Genomic DNA, 20,436 nt, shown 5'->3' with positions numbered 1-20,436 from the left:
CTCAGAACGCACATGGATCAGGAGAATTAAGTTTATTTATTTTTTTTTTAAACCATGCAAACATGAATTTTGCATCTAATTCATGATTTGGATTTTTAAAGCTTTCAGATTCATTTTTTTTACAGTGGGGGCAATACAATTAATTTGCTTTTTGTGGTTCAAAAGTCTAAATTTCAACTCTGACATAAACAGAGCATTTAGGCTGTGGTGCCTGCAATAATTGAATGGATAATAAATGCAATGATTTTGGTGGTTAAATGGCTCAACCCACAAAACATGACACGAGTGGGCAGAGATCCTCTGGAGTATGCAACTGCCCTAAAGCTTGGGTTGAAGAAGCCCAAGTGAAGGCATTGAAGTTATAAACTTCTCCCAGATTTATAAATCTAGAGTATGAGTTGTAATAACAAGGAACAACATAATCAAAATTTCAGAATAATGATAAAATTTGAAGAATCTCAAATTATCAATTAACTGATACTTTCTGCTGTAATTGCAATTTGCACAATAGAACATTTGCTGGTCTTTGACTATGACAAAGATTTGATTTGATTTGACTTGACTTGACTATGGAGTAGTTCAATTTAATGATACTCACAGCTCAGTTGGCCATGCTATTGGGGAAGGTTAAAGAAGACTGAATTGCATATATTACAAGGAACTCCACCTGCCTGCCTGCCTATCTCTTTGCCGTGCATTTTACCACAGGATAAATTAAACTTTTAATTTTTCTCCTGTCAATGGATATTGTCACTGCGTTAATTTGTTTGCCAACTTGAGCTTATATTCTGAGTTATACTGTAGAAATGTTTTCTTATCTGACAATGATTTACTGCGCATGTCTTCATAACACGTCACACATTCTTGTACTTTCCTTCTGATCTTCCGTTTCTCTACTGAAGGAGATGGGCAACAATTGCTCTTGCCAAAATGTAAGATTTAGATAGTAAGATTTTATTTTATTTCATATTAAAGTTTGTTTTATTAGAACATGTTCTCGGGTTTTATTTTCTGCTTATTCAGAGATATGCTTCTTGGAAGGGCTGACGGTCCACACCTCTTTAATCGAAGGTGCGGGGAAACTTCCCCTCCTTCACAGATATAATATAGGAGAAGGCTAATTAATGTGTAATTAATTCCTAGTCAAGTTTCCCTCACAAAACAGTCCCAATTCTAGATCAAATAGAACAGGCATGATCCAGTTGCCTTCTCTGAAATATGGTTATCTAGTGGGACCTAAGAAGTGTGTTGCTTCATGGCTGCCCTACCTTATGTAATACTCTCCCCTCAGCAATCCAGCATATCCCTACTCTCTTAATCTTCTAAAAGCCATTAAAATTTGGCTCCTTACCAAAATTGGGGTAAAGTGGTAGAGACTGCAGATAGTTGTTGATTGATTGAGGCCTGTTTTTTTTATAGTGTTGTAATTTTATTGTTGTGAGCTGCCCAGTTAAATTAATTAATAATATCCTCCCTTTTGTTTCACTCACTTTTACTCATCTAAAATACGTCTGTGTGTAAGAGAGAGAAAGATTGAATATATTATATGGAATTTTGCCTAACTGGCAATATGATCCTGATTCAAGCCAAAGAATATTTCATTGTCCATATCCCTATTGATAACTTTTCTCATACGCAGTGAAGTTGGCCAACTTGTGGCCACAGATGGCACTTGTTGAGGTTTTTAGAGCACTTCCACGATTGTACTACTAAAATTTGGTAGCCCAGGTTTGCTGAAATAAGGGGTTAAAATGGTGCAGCAAATTCCTGGACAAATGCCATACATTCATTTTATCCAATAAGTCTGTTCCACTGAATAGGCCCCACAAAAAACTCCAATACTGCCCACAGGTATCGGTGTAGCCCCAATTAAATCCCTGTCTCCCTCTAAAAGCAACAAATGAATAAGTAATACAACTGCACATTATCTCTCAGGTCTCTTTCTACATCCAGATGGTCTTTTGCTTCAGACTTGTTAATAAGTTGTAAGTGCATCTCCCCACACTCAGGCCTGCATGTTTAAATTCCCAAAGACGTAGCTGCATTTTCAGATATGGGAATAGAGGGGAAAATACTCCTAAGGCTCACCTGAGTTTCTATGAAAAATGCCATGCATTCATTTTATCCAATAAGTTGGTTCCACTGAATAGGCCAAAAAAGTCATAGTGCATCTTGGTTGCAGTGCCTGCCCTAACATCCCTCCAGAAATCGAGATGGCCCTGATCCTGTTGGCCTTCCACAATGCATTAAAGACCTTTTTCTCGCAGACTTTTAGGCCAGGGCATAAAATGAACCCTATTGATTTATTTGTTTAGCTCTGAGCTGGAATTGGAGATGGATAATTTTAAACTCTGTGCACATTCAGTTACTTTTGGATGTTATATTTTTATCATGCTGGGTTTTATTCTTTTCTTTATTACCCAGAATCACTGTTGTAAGATGGATGGCTACCTAAATTACATACAGTCAGTAGGTAGAAAACAGATAATAAAAGGATCATTGCTAGGATAGTTTCTACTTCTAAAACGCTTGTGTCTATTTGTCTGTGTGTAATCTTCAATTGGGTGAAACAATACAGCCTAGGCAGAGGTGGTATTCAGAAGGTTCTGGCCAGTTCTGGAAAACCGGTAGCAAAAAATTTGAGTAGTTCGGAGAACCAGTAAATACCACCTCTGACTGGCCCCACCCCATCTATTCTCTGCCTCCTGAGTCCCCGCTGATTGGGAGGGGATGGGGATTTTGCAGTAACCTTCCTCTGGAGTGGGGAGGGAATGGAGATGTTACAGTATCCTTCCCCTGCCAGGCCCACCAAGCCATACCCACAGAACCGGTAGTAAAAAAAAAAAATTGAATCCCACCACTGAACCTAGGGCAGCAGTTTTTGAATCAAAGTACCTCAGTGGGCTGCTTTACAGAATGCATCCAAAATCCAAGACCCATTATTTTTGTGGGATTGAAATTTGGCAAAATTGTCATTACTTCACCATCACAGTGTCTTCCCAGTATACTTCCCAGAAACCCATAGGTTGTAAGGGAAGATGTGAGGAGTGTATCCTCACCCTATTTCCCACTTCCTTGCAGCCAGTTGATACCCACTATGGAACCAAGGGTGAAATTTGACATTTCTTAATTAATTAATTAATTGGTGGTGAAAAAAGAATGAGAGGAGGAGGAGGGATTTTCAATGCTCCCTGCTAGCTTCTCATAAGGAAATTCAATGAGGAAGCCAGCAGGAAGGAACTCAATGGGGAAACTGCCAACTCTACTTTTTGTCTCCCTGTTTATCATTCTGATCCTATTTTTTAAGTAAGGAGATATCTCTGAAAAGATGCTCTAAATTTCACTGTAAGCATCTGCATGAATATATAAACTTTTGAGAGTGATGAAACCACTTTAGAAGAAACATGCATCACCAACAGATATTTTGAGGGTTAGATATAAGATAAAATCTGAGTCCTTAAAGAAGGTAAGGTGCCAAGGAAATATATTGGGGCCACAATTTCCTTGAACACAACCCAGATACAATATGGGTCAGCCACTGGGACCACAGATTTAGTCTTCTGCGCTTTCAGACTTATGCTGGTGCCCATCCTCAGGGAACTTCTCTCTAGTGTATGCTTTGGGCTATTTTGTGTATGGCATTTGTATGCTCTATGCACAGAATAGCCCTAAGTACACACTCTATTGGAGAGAAGGTTCCTGAGGACGGGCTCCAGCATGAGTCCGATAGCTGACAGGACTAAATCTCTGGTCCTGATCCTGCAACATTATCCTGGGACACATATAATTCGCCTTCATGTGTCACAACCAAGATAAACTTTCTAGCCAGGATCACCCTCAGTTCTATCAGAATTTTACCTTCAGTTCATATAGCATAACAAGCTCCAAAGAGGACTCTTACTGAAGGTTGGCTGAAAACGAATAGAACTTTCTTTGCTATCAATGAGAAAATTTCTCCTCAGTTTCAGATGAATAAACATAGGCTTTTTCTTCAGAACTTGCTGCTCTAGGATCTGAAGAAAATAAAGTGAGCGCAGACCAAGGTCAATTCTGTATGACCTCTTTTTTTTTTCTTTTTACAGAGTTTGCAGTTTTGATGAGTGCGGGCAAATAATTTTAAAAAGCATGTACATTACAGTGGAAATGTGAGGCTGGAAAATGCATTTCCTATTACCTTTTAATATAACACTGAGTGTCTCATGTAGCTCACAGTGTTTGCATTATAACAAAAATGACAGTTCATATTATACTAATGAACTAAAATATGGTAATTATCTTAATGTGGCCTAAAATATTTTCTCTATTCTACTGAGCAGGAATAAACTCCATTTAAACGTCCCTCATGACCTTTTGAACTCTGAATAAATCTTGATTATATAAATAGGGATACATCAAAAGAGCTTCAAATCATGGAACTGTCAACTCAGACAACATAACTGCTTAAACATCTGTATTCACGCAAGCTAGAAAAAAGCGTTTTTTTAATGAAGGAATAAAATCTCTATTATTTCCAGGAATTAACATAATGAGGAGCTCTATTATTTCTGGAAAATCATTTAATTAGGGATAAAAGGAAACACATTCAACTTCTCATTATAGCTTTCCCTTGAATTAATTAAACCAGCCTCTCCCCCCGCCCCATTCCCTTGGGCAGGTTTGCTTAAATTTCCTGGGTAATGAAGAAAATATTGTTAACCTCCCAGGTATGTGCATAGCTGCTGGAACTTTAAAAAGTAAGCATTGCTCTCATTTTAATATTTCTTTTGTTTAATGAATAAAACATCCCACTTTCTCTTTTTGACTTTAAGTCAAGGGTCTCCAAACTTGGCTATTTTAAGACCTGTGGACTTCCTCAGCAAGATCGGCTGAGGAATTCCGAGAGTTGAAGTCTACAAGACTGAAATTTGCCAAGTCTGAAGATCTCTACTCTTAAAACTTCCTTTCCATCCACTCTGCATTGATCCTGAGGCATTTCAATTGCCTAGCTGAGTTGTTTGAGGAAAACAACGCAGCCAGCAAAATGAACAGCCAATATGATTTGGATGGAACATTTAAGTTTGGACTTTAAAGCTGGTATTCCACCATGAATTTAAGATGTAATCTTGATCCAATCATTGGTTTTTCTGCTTAATTGACTGTGGTGTCTCTGTTGCAAGCACAGTAATTTTAAAAGGAGGAAAGATTTTTTAAAAAGGAAAAGAAATCAGAAAATCTGGATAAAAGTAGAGAGATACCACAAGACTTACAAAAACCAGAGGTTTTGTAAAAGAAGAGGCTGTGAACGGAAGCAAACAGTTGCAGGTCACGTAGGAGAAAATCTAAACATTATACATTTGTATTAGCAGAATAGTAGGAGGAGAAGACAGATAAATAAAACAAACATAACCATTGATTTAGGTCAGGGGTGTCAAACTCAAGGCTTAGATCTGGCCCATGGGGCCTCCCTGAAAACAGCGAAGGACTGGCGCGCGGTACTCTGCCAGCAAAAATGGAGCCCAGGAGGGCCACAGATGGTCCTCCCAAGCTCCATTTTCACTAGCAGAGGGTTGCAGGAGGCCGTCACAGCCGAAAACAGAGCTTGGGAACACGTTTTCACTGGCAGAGTGCTCAGGCCACCACAGGCACCCCCCAACATGAGTTATGTCAAGCTGCTCCCCCCCCCAGGTCGAACACAACCCTGATGCAGTCCTCAATGAAATCGAGTTTGACACCCCTGGTTTAAATGAAGAGTTATGGTTATCTTAATTTGAGTAACATCCTTAAAAATTATCCTTACAAAAATCAACCAAAATGTTACAAGATCATATAACAAGCTTTTAAATTCTTCATCCAGACAGAAAAAAGTCTTGTCCAATTAGGAGTTCTGGAGAGATCAAAAAGAGCTGCTTACAGATAACCTTCAACTTACACACACAACCGAGCCCAAAGTCTCCTTGCTAAGCAAGGTAGTGACTTTCGCCCCATTCTGTGACCTTTTTTGACACATTTGTGAATCATGCAGTCATTAAGCTAATCTGGCTTCCCTCATTGACTTTGCTCATTGAAACCAGCTGGGAAGGTTACAGATGGTGATCACATGACCCCAGGACAGTGCAGCTGTCAAAATACATGGCAGATGCCACATGTCCACATTTTGATGATGTGACCATGGGGATGCTGCAACGGTTGTAAGTGCTAAAAAAGTCATAACTCACTTTTTTCAGTGCTGTTGTAACTTCAAATGGTCACTAAATGACTGGTTGTAAGTCGAGAAGTACCTGCACTTATGTGTAACTGTACTTCTTCCACTGATCATCTGTGAATTCCACGCACCTTATGTCTTCAAGCAATGCCTCATATGTTTTGGAATCCCTCCTAATAACCTGTTTCCCCCCAAATAAGATCCAACCAGAAAATAAGTCCTAGCATGATTTTTCAAGATGCTCGCAATATAAGCCCTACCCCCAAAATAAGCCCCAGTTAAGATTGTCATCCAGATGGATGCATTTAGTGGGAACTTATCTCCCCCCCAAAAGACCTAACCAGAAAATAAGCCCTAATGCATCTTAGGAGCAAAAATTAATATAATATGACATATATTTTAGGGGAAACACAGCAAATAAACTACTTTCCTTCCTGAGTTCAACACAACCAACTTTAGAAGCAATATTAGCATCACTTGGCTCCTATCAAAGAACACAGCCAGGTTGGCTTAATTCTCAGGTAACCATTCAGAGAAATGCAAATAAGCAACTTTCACCCACACCCTCCTTCCATTGTAGTTTTTATACACCTAGTTGCATTTATACACCTAGTTGCATTTATACACCTAGTTGCATTTATACACCTAGTTGCATCAGTGTCCTTGATTTGAAGCTCTTTCGATGTATCATTGTTTAGATAATACACTTTTCCTTTTTAGTAATAACGATAACTGTGTCAAACTCCTTGAAGAAGATAAACTATAATGCATCATTACACTCTGATTGGGAGGAGAAAGGCATGTTGAAACGGAACTAGAAGTCATGAATCTCTAAAGGCATCTGAAGATAAGATACCATTCACCGAGAGACCCAACTTGTCTATCTGAAGTTTGGCTAAGAGCTCTATGCTTTTATTTATTTCCCCTATATACCTCCAAGAAGTGCTCGTCTTCTCAGGCCCTGAAAATCATAAATCTTTCCACTCTAACTGTAAATCCCAAATCTGCGCAATCTTCTGGCTCCCTGAGCAATCTATAAAAAAGAATGCATGTCAAAGAGATATAGGAAGAGGGTTTTAAAAGCCTTTTTGGGGGGGGGAGGGAAAAGAAGGCATTGTTAAAGGGAACCAAATTTTCTGCAGCTAAAAGAGATGCACATTGAAAAGTCATTTCTATATTTGATGGGCAAAACAGGTGCTTTTTATGGCACCTAAGTTTTTTTAATAAAAATAAGCAAGGAGTAAAGAACAGAATAAAGAGTATTAATGACAATTATATGAGTAGCTTCTCCCAACTCTCAAGTAAGGTTGCCATTTTTTTTCCTAACAGCATTGCTTTCTGAAACAGTGATGCTTTCTGTTTGCCTATGTATAGTATAGCTGATGTAACACTGTGCTCCAATTATTAAGGGGCAATTAAGGAGGAAGGAAACAACACATTTCTATGCTTCAGTGAAAACTGGAGGCTGGGCCTGCACTGTGCAGATGCAAATGTGCCAGTTTTTTTAAAAAAGAAGATTGGCACATTTAATTAATATAAGCTGTGTAGTGTGCCATAGCATACAGTACTGCAGTCATTTAATGGAGCAGGGAAATAAGGTATTCACTTGAGAGGGGGGGGAAGAGGGAGGGAGGGAAGGAGAGGGTGGGGAGGATAATAAAGGATATGCATTATGGAAAACTGACAGAACCAAACACTACATAAAATCCTGAAATTTCAACATGGACTCCATTGCATTGATTCACACATTTATATAGTCAAGAAATGGCTGTTTGTCTATTGAAAGATCTCTAAGGTTATGCAACCGAACCAGAGTTTTTATTCAGAAAAATTCAATTCTGACTGTACGATAGAGAAAAAAAATATTCAGTGGGGTACAACAGAGTTTATAGGTTACACCAGAAGAGCAGGAAGCTTAGAAAGTTACAAGACAAGGCACTTGCAACCTCTGTCTTGCCCTTTAGCTGGAACTCTGTAGTTTGAACAAATGAAAAGTGTTTTGTATGACTTTGTATCCAGCAATTCAGTTGATGGTATCTACACTTTCCTTTTTACTGGAGAGAATTTAGTTGAGGCAAAACTGTTGGTTCTGAGCTAATATACTGAGTTCCAGGTGCAGTAGGCAGATTTGTGTTTTTATAAGCAGAATAATATTATAACAAGGAATTTCTTTACAGTGAAAAATAATGAATGTAGAGTACTGACAATCTGTAGCTAATATCCAGTTTGCACCTACATATATTTACACACATGAATACACTCATATAGTACAAGAGTTTTCAAAAAGTCTGTGGAACCTATTTGTTTCTTTTTTTAAAAAAAATTTCAAAATCTACGATTTAAAGACAAAGTTCTAGAAATAGAAAATTGTCTGTGTTACCAAAAAAAAAAAAAGGATAATATTTGCAGCTCTGGGTTGAACTATACTATAGGGTCCATGGTGCTCTCTGAACTTGGTTGTTTGCTTACAGATGTTTCATTATCCAACGAGGTAATCAGTGATGTGCAGTGAGGTTTATGGCTGGTGAGGCACTGACACAGTGGTGGGTTTCAAATTTTTTTTAGACTGGACTTCAACTCCCACAAATCCACAGCCAGGCACGCTCAGTTCCAATTTAAAGTGAGAGCATTTGTTTTCCTCCTTTGCGAAAGAAGTTTCCTTCTTTCTTTTTCTTTTTCTTCTCCCTTCTCCTCCTTCCTCCCTCTCTCCCTCCCTCCCCCCTCTCTCAAACACACACACACACACACACACACAAACGTTGGATTGGACTATCTTTCCTGACCTCAGCTCTCGCCTTTTTCCTTTTACATTTCCTTTTCTTTTCATGATGACATGACATGGAGGTAATATCATCAGTGCTAGAAGGGTTTGTTCTGTTTATATATATCGTGGCTCGCCCTATCAGTGTTGGTGGAAGGGTTTTCTTTTTTGTAGTTCCATGATTGGGGTATAGTTTACTGCTTGATTTTTACCCCCCCCTTTTTTTCTTTGATATTAATCCTGAATGTTAATTTCTGCTTTTTTGAGTGTTGATGACTGGTGATGAAATATTTTTGTCCTTTTGTTTCCTGTTTAGCTTTCTGACCATGTGTAAGTAAATTTCCCTCCTCCCCACCCTGAAACTACTACTTATTTATTAGTATCCCGCCTTTATTATTTTTACAAATAATTCAAGATAGCGAACATCTCTAACACACCTTCGCCCTCCTGTTTTTCCCACAACAACTATCCTGTGAAATGGGTTGGGCCGAGAGACTGGCCCAAAGCTTTTTTTTGGCTAAGGTGGAATTTGAACTCAAAATCTCCTTTTTTCTAGCCTGGCGCCTTAACCACTAGATCAGGGGTCAGCAACTCGTGGCTCTGGAGCCACATGTGGCTCTTTTATCCCTCTGCTGTGACTCCCTGTTGCCAGTCGGCGCCACAATTTTGAGGGAAATTTCCGGTTGGGATGGGGAAAGCTCAATGCGCCAAGAGGAGACTCTATGGCAAGGGGCGGGTTTTCCGGTCAGCTCCACAATTGATAGGGCTTTCAGTTAGGACTGACAGGGGGAAAAGGACACTGCGCTAGGAGGAGACTCTATGGTGGGGGAACCGGACTTCTGATTGGCTCCAGAATTCATTGGGGGGGGGCTTCTGGTTAGGACCTTTGTGGTTCTTTAAGTGTTTAAGGTTGGCGACCCCTGCACTAGACCAAAATGGCTCATTACAGTACCCTGTAGCAACTATCTAATTATATGGTTTATTTTCAGCCCAAACAGACAAAACAATGCAATTATATGATCATGTTTCTTAGCCTAATAGCACCACAGAGTCTTGGAATAGTAAGCATTGTCACCCACTGTCACCTCACTGCTTGATACTTTGAGTGATATTCCCTTGAAGGGCAATTAGCTGAAATTTATTAGAGCAACATGAAAAACCCTCTTACAAGAAAAAAAATCAGCCAGATGCAATTTTTCAAAAAAGTTTACATGTCATTTCTATGAAGGTGATTTTAGTGTGGCTTCTAAGTACCATTTCACTAATATTTTTTTATTCTTATTGTAAACTAGCCGATAACTCGGCATTGCCTGGGTATTTATTTATAAGGGGAAAATGTCTAGACCAAACGCAATTTCTAATGTTGGATTTTCCCCCTTACCAGAGGGAATCCCCTTGTGGAGTACTTTGAAGCCGTTACCATGGCAACTCCATTGCAGTGTACAGTAAAGCCATTTTACGGCAGTACAGTAGAAGCCATTTAAAGGCACAACAGGCTACATCCTAACAGAAAACACACCCCAAGGGGTGTTAGGGTGTCTTACTCCCACAGTATTTATCTCCAGAGAGCATGTCATCTGTTTATTAAGTTTGGTTGAAATTACTCGAGGCATTCCAGAGTTATGCTGGAACACACACACACACACACACAACCATTTTTACATAAGACAGATTCTTAACTTTGGAGAGCACAAAAACAGAAGTAACTTCAGAGTGATAACTGGTTTATTTGTATCAGATGGTAGACAATGTAGGGAAATGTAAACCAAAGCTATAGATTATCTTTAAAGTATTTTGGTGACTGCTCTGGAGCAATGCCCCCCCCCGACATACCACGGGTGCCAATTCTATTCACATTTAGGAAAGTGGTTAAAAGTTGGCTCTTCCACCAGGCATAAGGCCAACTGAGTAAGAGATGCACCTTTGGGTGGTTCTGTTATATACTGGTCGCCATTTTATACTTTATACAGGCAATCCTCAATTTGCAACTACAATTGAACCCACAATTCCAATCATAAGTCATGATGACCGTAAAACAGGTCACCATATCACCATGTTTGATTTTATGTCCTTTTTTTACAGCAGTTATTAAGTGAACACTATGGTAGTTACATTAATCCATTATTCACTACAGGAGATATATTTTTTGCCAGAAACCAGGAGTAAATGTTGGTTTCCGGCAAAAAGGTAAATTGTGGTTGAGAGACACTGCAAACAGCCAGATAAGTGTCTAGGGCCCAAAATACATTCACATAGCTGTGGGGGAGGAGGTAGCAGATGTCAGAACTTTGAATCCAGGTCATAAGTAACTTTGTCAGTGTCTGTGATAACTTTGAACAGTTGTTAAGAAACCGGTTGTAAATTCAGGACTATTGTATTTATACTTTGGAAAGGCTTATTGTTATATGGTCAGTATTTATTGCTTGTTTTTATCCTGTAGGTTATCCAGAGTCAAATTGTTTGGGATGCACAGTATTATAGATTTTGAAAATAAGTAAATAAATAATTCTGTTTTGTTTATGAGCCTCATCTCTAAAAAATGTGTACTAAACCAGAGTACAAAAGTGATAAAATGAGGCTGTCTTTCTTTTTTCTTTTGGTTGATTCCCACTCTCCACCCCCCAATTGGCTACTCATCTATGGATAAACCTTTAGCTTGTTCTAGGTAGGATTTTTTAGATATTATATATGTGAATACACACATAATATATAGGTGTGAACCAGAGGTGGTTTGCTCCCGATTCGGCCTTGATTGGGCAAACTGATAGTGGCTGTGTGGGGAGTCTCCGCCCACCTGCCCAGACCCTTCTGTGTATGCACAGAAGTACGAGCGAACCGGTATAAATTTATTTATAGAATCAAGTGTGAATATTTATTTATTTTCGCATCAAATTTGTTTGTGTGATTTTCCATTGTGCTGCTTAGATCATACACCTAGATCAATGGTGGGAGTCAACATTTTTTAGTACCAGTTCTGTGGGGGTGGCTTGGTGGGTGTGGCATGGCTTGGTGGGCATGGCAGGGGAAGGATACTGTAAAATCTCCATTCCCTCCCCACTCTAGGGGAAGGTTACTGCAAAATCCCCATTTCCTCCCAATCAGCTGAGACTCGGGAGGCAGAGAATAGATGGGAGTGGGGCCAGTCAGAACCGGTATTTACTGGTTCTCCAAACTACTCAAAATTTCTGCTACCGGTTTTCCAGAACTGGTCAGAACCTGCTGAATACCACTTCTGACCTAGAGGTGGATAAAATAAAGACTTTAAAGAATGTAGAATGGTCTCTTCTTCTACCACAATATTACAGAACAATCACAACACTCTTGAAACTTTATAGATGTAGTAATTTACTATTTGTACTTTATACTTTTTTGGAAATTTCCCATTTTTGCCTTTCAAGCATCTGCTTTTTCTCATTTAGTTCAAAAACTGATAGAAAATACATCTGGATTCCCAGAAAAGATTAAACTATAATGCATGGTTGTAAAAGTTTTTTATTGAGTTTACTCAGGTGGAAGAATATGTAAGTAGCAATTATAGCAGCCTGCTATTTCAATTTGCCAAATGTGGATTAAAATGTATGCCCAAGTCTAAGGAACAGTATTTCCAACAAGATTTTATTTCATCTTAATAAATAATTTTCCTGACATAGTGTTCTGAGGATAGATTTTCAAAGTAATCTTCCTAAGCATTTTTCTTCATATATTTAGCACTTACAGCCTGTAGATTATATTATATAAAATAAAGCTGAACGTTGAGAGACAAGGTCAATGCCTCGAATGCTCCACTTGACTCCGTTGTTACATCTTCTAACCCTCACAGCTTCAGCCTTAAACTCTCTATCATGGACCTTACCCCATTCCTAAGAGGTCCGCAAAGGGGGCATGCATAAGCGGACCAGCATGCCTAACGTCCCTGTCCCATTGTCCTCATCTATTTGTATTCATTTCATTCATTTATATCCATGTTTATATTTATACCTGCTATCTTTTATACATGTTTAACAAACTAATAAATACAAATAAATACAAATACAAAGTGCAAAACGGAACCTTGCCAGCTAGGTTGGTTACTCCTTTCCTCTCATGCACTTACATTTATTCTGCAACCGTGGAATATCTGGCGATTCAACGTTGATTATAGTTTACCTTTTGTGTTGGCTTATTGTTCTACTGTGTTATAACCCAGGTGGTTATAAAACAACTCTTTAGAGAGTCATGTTATTGCCCTCAAGAAGTGTTCAACAACTGGCCTTCCAATGACTAGTAAGATTCAATCCCACACTACTCTGAATGCACTACCTCAGTCCACCAAACAATAGCCTTTATATGACCAGGAACAGGGACGTGCGGTCAGGGGAGGCAGGGGAGGCAGAGCCTCACCGCTCTTATCATTAAAAGAAAAAAAAATGGAAAAGGCACAAGTGGTCCGATTCCCTGCCTTCCTGAGTCAACATGAAGGGGACCGCGGAGCGCGCTCCACCGGCTCACGCTCCGTGGTCCCCTTCATGTTGACTCAGGAAGGCAGGGAATCGGACCACATGTGCACACGTCCCATTCCCCGTTCCTGAGTCAACATGAAGGGGACCGCAGAGCGTGAGCCGCGGGATCACGGAGTGGGCTCCCCGGTCCCCTTCATGTTGACTAAGGAAGGCGGGGAATGGGACCACATGTGCAGGAGGCTGAGGCTGCCTCAGCCTCCTGCACACGTGGTCCCATTCCCCGCTTTCCTGATGACATCACCAGCCTCACCAGCCATAAACCTCACCGCACATCACTGACCAGGAAAGTCCACAAGGCAAAGCCCAGCTATAAAACAAGCGGCAGTTCTGAAAGCAAAGACAAGGTACAAGGCAAAGGCAGTTCTGAAGGTAAAGCAAAGCAAATGGCAAAAGCAGTCCATAGGGATAGGGTAAGACAAACGGCACAGCAAAAAGCAGTCCTCGAAGCAAGGCAAAAAGGTCCGAGTCAAAGCCGGGGGAATAGAATCCAAAACAAACATTTGTTCCTGGCAAAGACTAACTCCCCATGGCTTCTCTTTAAGTTACTCCACTCCAGGTGTTCCTTAGGAGGAGGGGAGGGATGACCTCTTCTGGGGTAGTCTTGCAACCCTTCTCTGAGCTTGCCTATTCTCCACTCTCCGTGCCTGTTGTGGCTTGAATAGAGGAGACGGAGACAGCTGAATCCAATCTAACATGTTTATTTAACCAGAACAGAACTGACAGGAACAAGCCCAACAGTAGCCGTCTGACAGCTATTTATACATGCAGATGTCAGACGGTGAACCAATGAGGGTTGTGTATTTTTTCCACCAGCTGGCAGGCGCGCCTGAGCCAATCAGAGGCGTTTCTCCCAACGCCCTCTGCTGGCCGGACCCGACAGTACACAACAGTGCCCTTGAATCAAGTGGAGGAGGCAGCTGTTTCTCATCAGAGGAGATCTGCTGCCTATCAGCACTGCCTACTAGCAGTTGACCTTCCCCTGTGTCTGTGAAGGCAGCCAGACCTCTGTCTGGTCGACCACCTTTCCCAATGCCTGAGGGATAGCATCGTTGTCAGCCCTTGACCTCTCCAAACATGCCAAGTGAGACGTGCCATCCCTATCAGATGGTCCCGGTTCCAAACCCTCCCCCTCCTCCTCCGAACCGGGCTCTGATAGGACCATGACCTACTGTAGCTTTATTATTTGCATCCCACCCTGAGAATCATGGTGGATTGGAAATAAGCTACAGTATTAACTAAATACAAAAGGGGTTGCCACAAAGAAGAGGGAGCCAAGCTACTCTCCAAAGCACCTGAAGGCAGGACAAGAAGCAATGGATGGAAACTAATCAAGGAGAGAAGCAAACCCAGAACTAAGGACAAAATCCCTGACAGGTAGAATGATTAATCAATGGAACTCCAGAAGTTGTGAATGCTCTGGCACTAGAAGCTTTTAAGAAGTGATTGAACAACTGTTTGTCTGAAATGGCATAGGGTTTCCTGCTTAAGCAGGGAGTTGGACTAGAACAGTGATGGTTAACCCCTTTTTGATGCTGAGTGCCCAAAGCGCCTGCCCACGCCCGAACATGTACATCCAGGTGCCCCAATTCCCAAAATGCAATGTGATCGCCGCTTGCACATGCCCCCTGCCCCCACACATGCACTTGTGTTCTCTGTGCATGTGCCCCCCACATATGTGCCCCCCCATGCATGAACCCCACCCCTGCCTGTTTTGGCTTCCAGGTTGGTGCAGGAGGCTTTTCAGGCCCAAAATGGAGTGAACGGGGGGGAGGGGCATGTGATCACCGCAGTTTCTCCCACGCGGGACCAGGCTTTCTCCCCCAATCCTGCCTCCTATGCCTTTCCCAATCTCTGCAGTTTTTCCTCCGCACGCTTTTGGAGAAACAAGAGGTTTGTCTGCCTTCCATTATTTTCATTAAATTGTTCTGCAGACTCAAACTGACATTCACATCAGGACTGCTTTCTCCCTTTATCAGGATGGTTACAGAAATAGAAAAACTGTTGCACCAAATGCAATCGAAGAATTATATTACCTAACTAACCAAGTTACTTCTTGAATTGGATAATATGGCTGGGCAGCTTTTATTTGCACGAATTTATCCACTGTCTTCAAGAATGCTGCGCTATTTGCTTTGCATCTTTGTAACATGGTATAATAAAAAAGCAATTAATTATTAGGAACAGTTATCTCTCATTTGTTCCTTTTTAGGGTTTCTTGTTTTGACAAGAAAATAGTAGTATTTGGAGGGGAAAAATGCCTTAATTAGTTCTCTCCCCTTCTTAAAAGGCAGCATTCTAAAAAGAATAATAAAGAGAATATTAGAAAGTCAGATTAACTGAGACTTACTTTGCTTTTGCTTCAGCATCCTCGTATGCTTTATTGGAAACATCATCCAGACCTCCAATCAAATGTTTGAAAGAGCTGTAAAATTAAGACACAATTTAAAGAAAATGTTTCTGATTTAACTTGAAGAGTTGTGAACATTCTCTGTTGTGCAAGGTCTGCCTAAGATCTTATAAAATACCGTGACAAAACACGCATTTGCACCACAAATAGATTTCCATGCCAATAATTTTGATTCAATGTCTATCTCCCATAAACAAAAGGCCTCCATTTGACCATGGAATCATGATTAACATTGATTTTATTTTTATTTCTATTTTATTCACTTATTTCATTTTTATCCCATCACAACCCAAAACAATTCCTGAAAGTTAATTTAACTCCATGTCCTTTTGAGTAGAAGGCTTGGAGTTTTTCAGCAGGTGGAAAAGAGAAGATATAACAATAGTTAATAAATAACAGTTTTTGAGCATATGGAAGAGAGAGGTGATATAAACAACAATAAATAATAAATAAAATCGGGCACCATACAAGTTTAATTTAATATTATTGTTTGGCTATCCAGTCTAAAACATCTTGCTGACTCTGCCACCAATAATAGTAATAAAAATAAATAAAAGTTAAAATAAACAAATAAATGAAATCTGGGATATATCTAAAATTGAGATAGTAAAAAGAAAGAAAGAAAGAAAGAAAGAAAGAAAGAAAGAAAGAAAGAAAGAAAGAAGGAAGGAAGGAAAGAAAGAAAGATAAATAAATAAATAAATTTTCAAGTATTGAACGAGATGTTTCTCAGCAGTTATCTTCTTCAAGTAACTAATTGTTTTGTTTTCCCTGCTTCTAGGTTTAATTTCTTCTAATGCATTTTGAAAGGTCCTTGATGCTCTCTGAAATTGGTTGTTTTCCTGCAGATGTTTCATTACCAAACTAGGTAACATCATTGCTAGAGTGTTAACTACTTTAGCAATAAAACATCTGCAAGAAAACAGCCAAGCTCAGACAGCACCAAGGACCCCACATTTTAACCCTGAGCTACAAATATTATCCATTATTGGTAGAATGCACTTTATTGGTTGTCTTCCAATAACGATTACATTTCTGAATATTTTAACAGCATCAACTGTTTATCCCCACAACCTTGTCCCATACACAAGCATTTCCCCCTGAATTAATTGGACAACAAAGACTATTAATTGCCCCTTACACCTTGATTAGCAACATTTAAATTATTTCCTGTCCATCGCATGGGAGAAAGACAATATAACTGTTATAACCAATTCTGTTGTATACATGATGTACAATGACAATAAAGGCTATACTTTATAATGCATTACAGGTTATTTCTAGGATAAATATTACTGGAACAAGGCACCTAAATACATAAGATAAGTCCTTCTTTTTGCTGAGCATTAATTGTCCATCTATGCTTGGTGCTTTTATTGCAGAAGACTATCACTTTCACTTGTCATAAGTGATTGGCATTTCCTTTCTTTCAATAATAATTAAATCTAACCAAAATCTGCAAGGTAAAAATGCTGCATCACTGAGAAACATCAATATGTGTCCCGTTAGGGAGAAAAACATTTTATGCACCGACACATTAATTAATATGAAATTAAAGAGAGTAGCACTGTCTGACACCCTTTTTAACAAAATAAGGTCAGATCAAGATGTTTATTGATCCATCTTCACCTTCACATTAGAATGCAAGTCAAGCATTAGCTTAGACCTATCAGTTTCGGTTGTCTTACATTTTTCCCACAATGTAACATATCAATAGAATAAAAAATGCATGTAAGATCAAGAACCAAAGGGCCATAACTATATTTATGGATCATGACTTTCAAAGCTACACAAAGATGCATTCCACAATGGTCCTTATAAAAGCCAGGCTAGTTTAAGTAAGGTTTTCCTTTCTCTGCATAGATCTCCAATTTGTTTAAAAGCTACGGAGTGCATAGTTTGGAGAAAACATACACAAGTCTGAAGGAGTAATAATTAAAAGATTACAATTTATTGCCTTTCCAGTTAAACTGCATAAATAATACCTTGTCTCTAATTGCCAAACTTACAAATATTTCACACTAATTTAGATGAATAAGTATTGGCAGTTTTAGAACAGAATGAGGCACATAGTACAGGACAGGGATGGTGAATCTATGGCACGTGTGCCGGAAGTCGCACACAGAACCATCTCTCCGGGGATGCCAGACATCGCCCGTTGCTTTTCTAGGTTCCGGCGCACACATGCGCGCTGGCCAGCTGGTCTTTGCATGCACGGGAGCCCCAGCACACATGCGCATGCCAGGGAACTGCTCTTCCAGTTCTTCTGGTGCTCTCCCATGTGCCCGCTCCTGTTTTGGCTTCGGTGCTGAAAAGGTTTGCTGATACTGGTATAGGGTATCAATAAATTGTTCGGAGGAATGTTTCAAATGAAGCAACATCATGACTGGTGGTGCAGTGTTTAGAATTCAGTATTGCAGGCAAACTCTGACCGAAGCCTGGAGTTCAATCATGATGGGATTCAAGGTTGACTTAGCCTTCCATCCTTCTGAAGGGCTATTGTTATTGCTATCTTGACTCAAATGTCCCGATGGATCTCAAAAGATGGTCAATATAGTTTCAAGGATTTTGAACTGCTCATACAGGTACCTCTTTGATAATCTTCTAAAACACTGGGAGGGAAGACAATTGGCTTGATAACATTCACAAGCTTGGAAAATCTTTGTATCCTTTTATTATCAACAAGATGGATAGCTAATGCCCCTGTCTAGCAAAAGATTATTAACAAGAGAATAAAGGTATACTTTTAACACTGAAGCAAAAGTACCACCTGTCCAAATTCTCTCACTTTATCCCTTTTCCATAAATCTAGTTAAATAAGTCTCTATGAGAAACTTGCTTTCAGGCCTAATCAGTTATTGCAGTGGTTCTCAAATAGTGGGGCGCGCCCCCCAGGGGGGGCGCGAGGCTCCGTAAAGGGGGGCGCGAAGGCTCCCTTTCCATCTGGGTGCAACGGCGGCGGCAACAGCGCAGCGGCGGCGGCGGACTGGAGTTTCCCGCCAAGGTTGCCTGTCCGACCAGCCCCCGCTGGCTCCTGGCTGAGGGAGGAGCTGCCGCTCCGCCTTCTCCGAGCGGGATCCACACGCCCTGCAACTGGCCGTGAGGGGAAGGTTTTGGCCAAAAAACGGGCCATTTTTGCCCATTTGTTGCCAGTAGAATGCTTCTGGGGGTGGGGGAGGTGAAAAATGGGGTGCACAGATGCCCCAGGAGGCACAAAAATGGGCCCCTTTTCAACCCCCCCCACCTTCAGAAGATGATAGAGAAAGAGAGAGCTAGTGAGAGGGAGGGAGGGAGAAGTGAGACAGAAAGAGATAGACAGAGAGAGAGACACACACACACACAGAGAGACAGAGAGAGACAGAAGGAGAAAGAGGGACAGAAAGAGAGAGAGAGGAGAGAGAGACCGAGAAAGACAGAGAGAGACAGAGAAAGACAGAGAGAGAGAAGAGAGAGACAGAAAGAGAGAGTGAGACACAGAGACAGAAAGAGACAGAGAGAGTGAGAGAGAGACAGAGAAAGACAGAGAGAGAGAAAGAGAGAGGGAGACAGAAAGACAGACAGAAATAGAAGGAGAGACAGAAAGAGAAAGGCAGAGAGAGAGAGAGAGAGAGGGAGAGAGACGAGGGAGAGAGAGAGACAGAGGGAGAGACCACTTGGACTGTCTTCGCATCTGGGATGCATGGGTCTTTCCCATTGAGACGAGCAGGTGTTGTTTCTAGAAATCACTGCATGCAGGAAATATATGTGTGTGTTTGTGTGTGTATGTTACGGTGAAAGACCGAAATTGGTGAATGTTGACATTCACCGGTGAATGTCGACATTCACCAATCTCGCTTGGTGAATGTCCGAAATATTTGCTAAATGCCCTTATTTCTGACTTACACCGGTGAATGTCGACATTCACCAAGTACGTTTCCCCCTCTCTTTGGGGAGGAGGAGAGCCAGAGGGTCGCCTCTCTTTGGGGAGGAAAGTACGTTTCCCCCTCTCTTTGGGGAGGAGGAGAGCCAGAGCATCGCCTCTCTTTGGGGAGGAGGAGAGCCAGAGGATCGCCTCTCTTTGGGGAGGAAAGTACGTTTCCCCCTCTCTTTGGGGAGGAGGAGAGCCAGAGGATCGCCTCTCTTTGGGGAGGAAAGTACGTTTCCCCCTCTCTTTGGGGAGGAGGAGAGCCAGAGGATCGCCTCAAAGGATGCCCCAAAGAGAGGCAAAACGTACTTTCCTCCCCAAAGAGAGGCGATCCTCTGGCTCTCCTCCTCCCCAAAGAGAGGCGATCCTCTGGCTCTCCTCCTCCCCAAAGAGAGGGGGAAACGTACTTTCCTCCCCAAAGAGAGGCGATCCTCTGGCTCTCCTCCTCCCCAAAGAGAGGGGGAAACGTACTTTCCTCCCCAAAGAGAGGCGATCCTCTGGCTCTCCTCCTCCCCAAAGAGAGGGGGAAACGTACTTTCCTCCCCAAAGAGAGGCGATCCTCTGGCTCTCCTCCTCCCCAAAGAGAGGGGAAAACGTATTTGGTGAATGTCGACATTCACCGGTGTAAGTCAGAAATAAGGGCATTTAGCAAATATTTCGGACATTCACCAAGCGAGATTGGTG

General features: G+C 41.0%; 1 protein-coding gene across 2 annotated transcripts in view; it reads right to left on the bottom strand.

The window, feature by feature from the left end:
• Positions 1–20,436, bottom strand: part of PRKG1 (protein kinase cGMP-dependent 1) — a 999,829-nt gene that overhangs the window by 99,354 nt on the left and 880,039 nt on the right. For both annotated transcript variants that reach the window (XM_081955689.1, XM_081955688.1), the window contains exon 9: positions 15,789–15,863. In XM_081955689.1, coding sequence (XP_081811815.1) covers positions 15,789–15,863 — 75 coding nt within the window. The remainder of the gene's footprint in view (positions 1–15,788; positions 15,864–20,436) is intronic.

This window comes from Natrix helvetica, assembly GCF_964273705.1.
Source record: "Natrix helvetica genome assembly, chromosome: 5".
NCBI lineage: Eukaryota > Metazoa > Chordata > Lepidosauria > Squamata > Natricidae > Natrix > Natrix helvetica.
The sequence above is the reverse complement of the archived record's forward strand: the minus strand, read 5'-3'. Positions and strand labels throughout refer to the sequence as shown.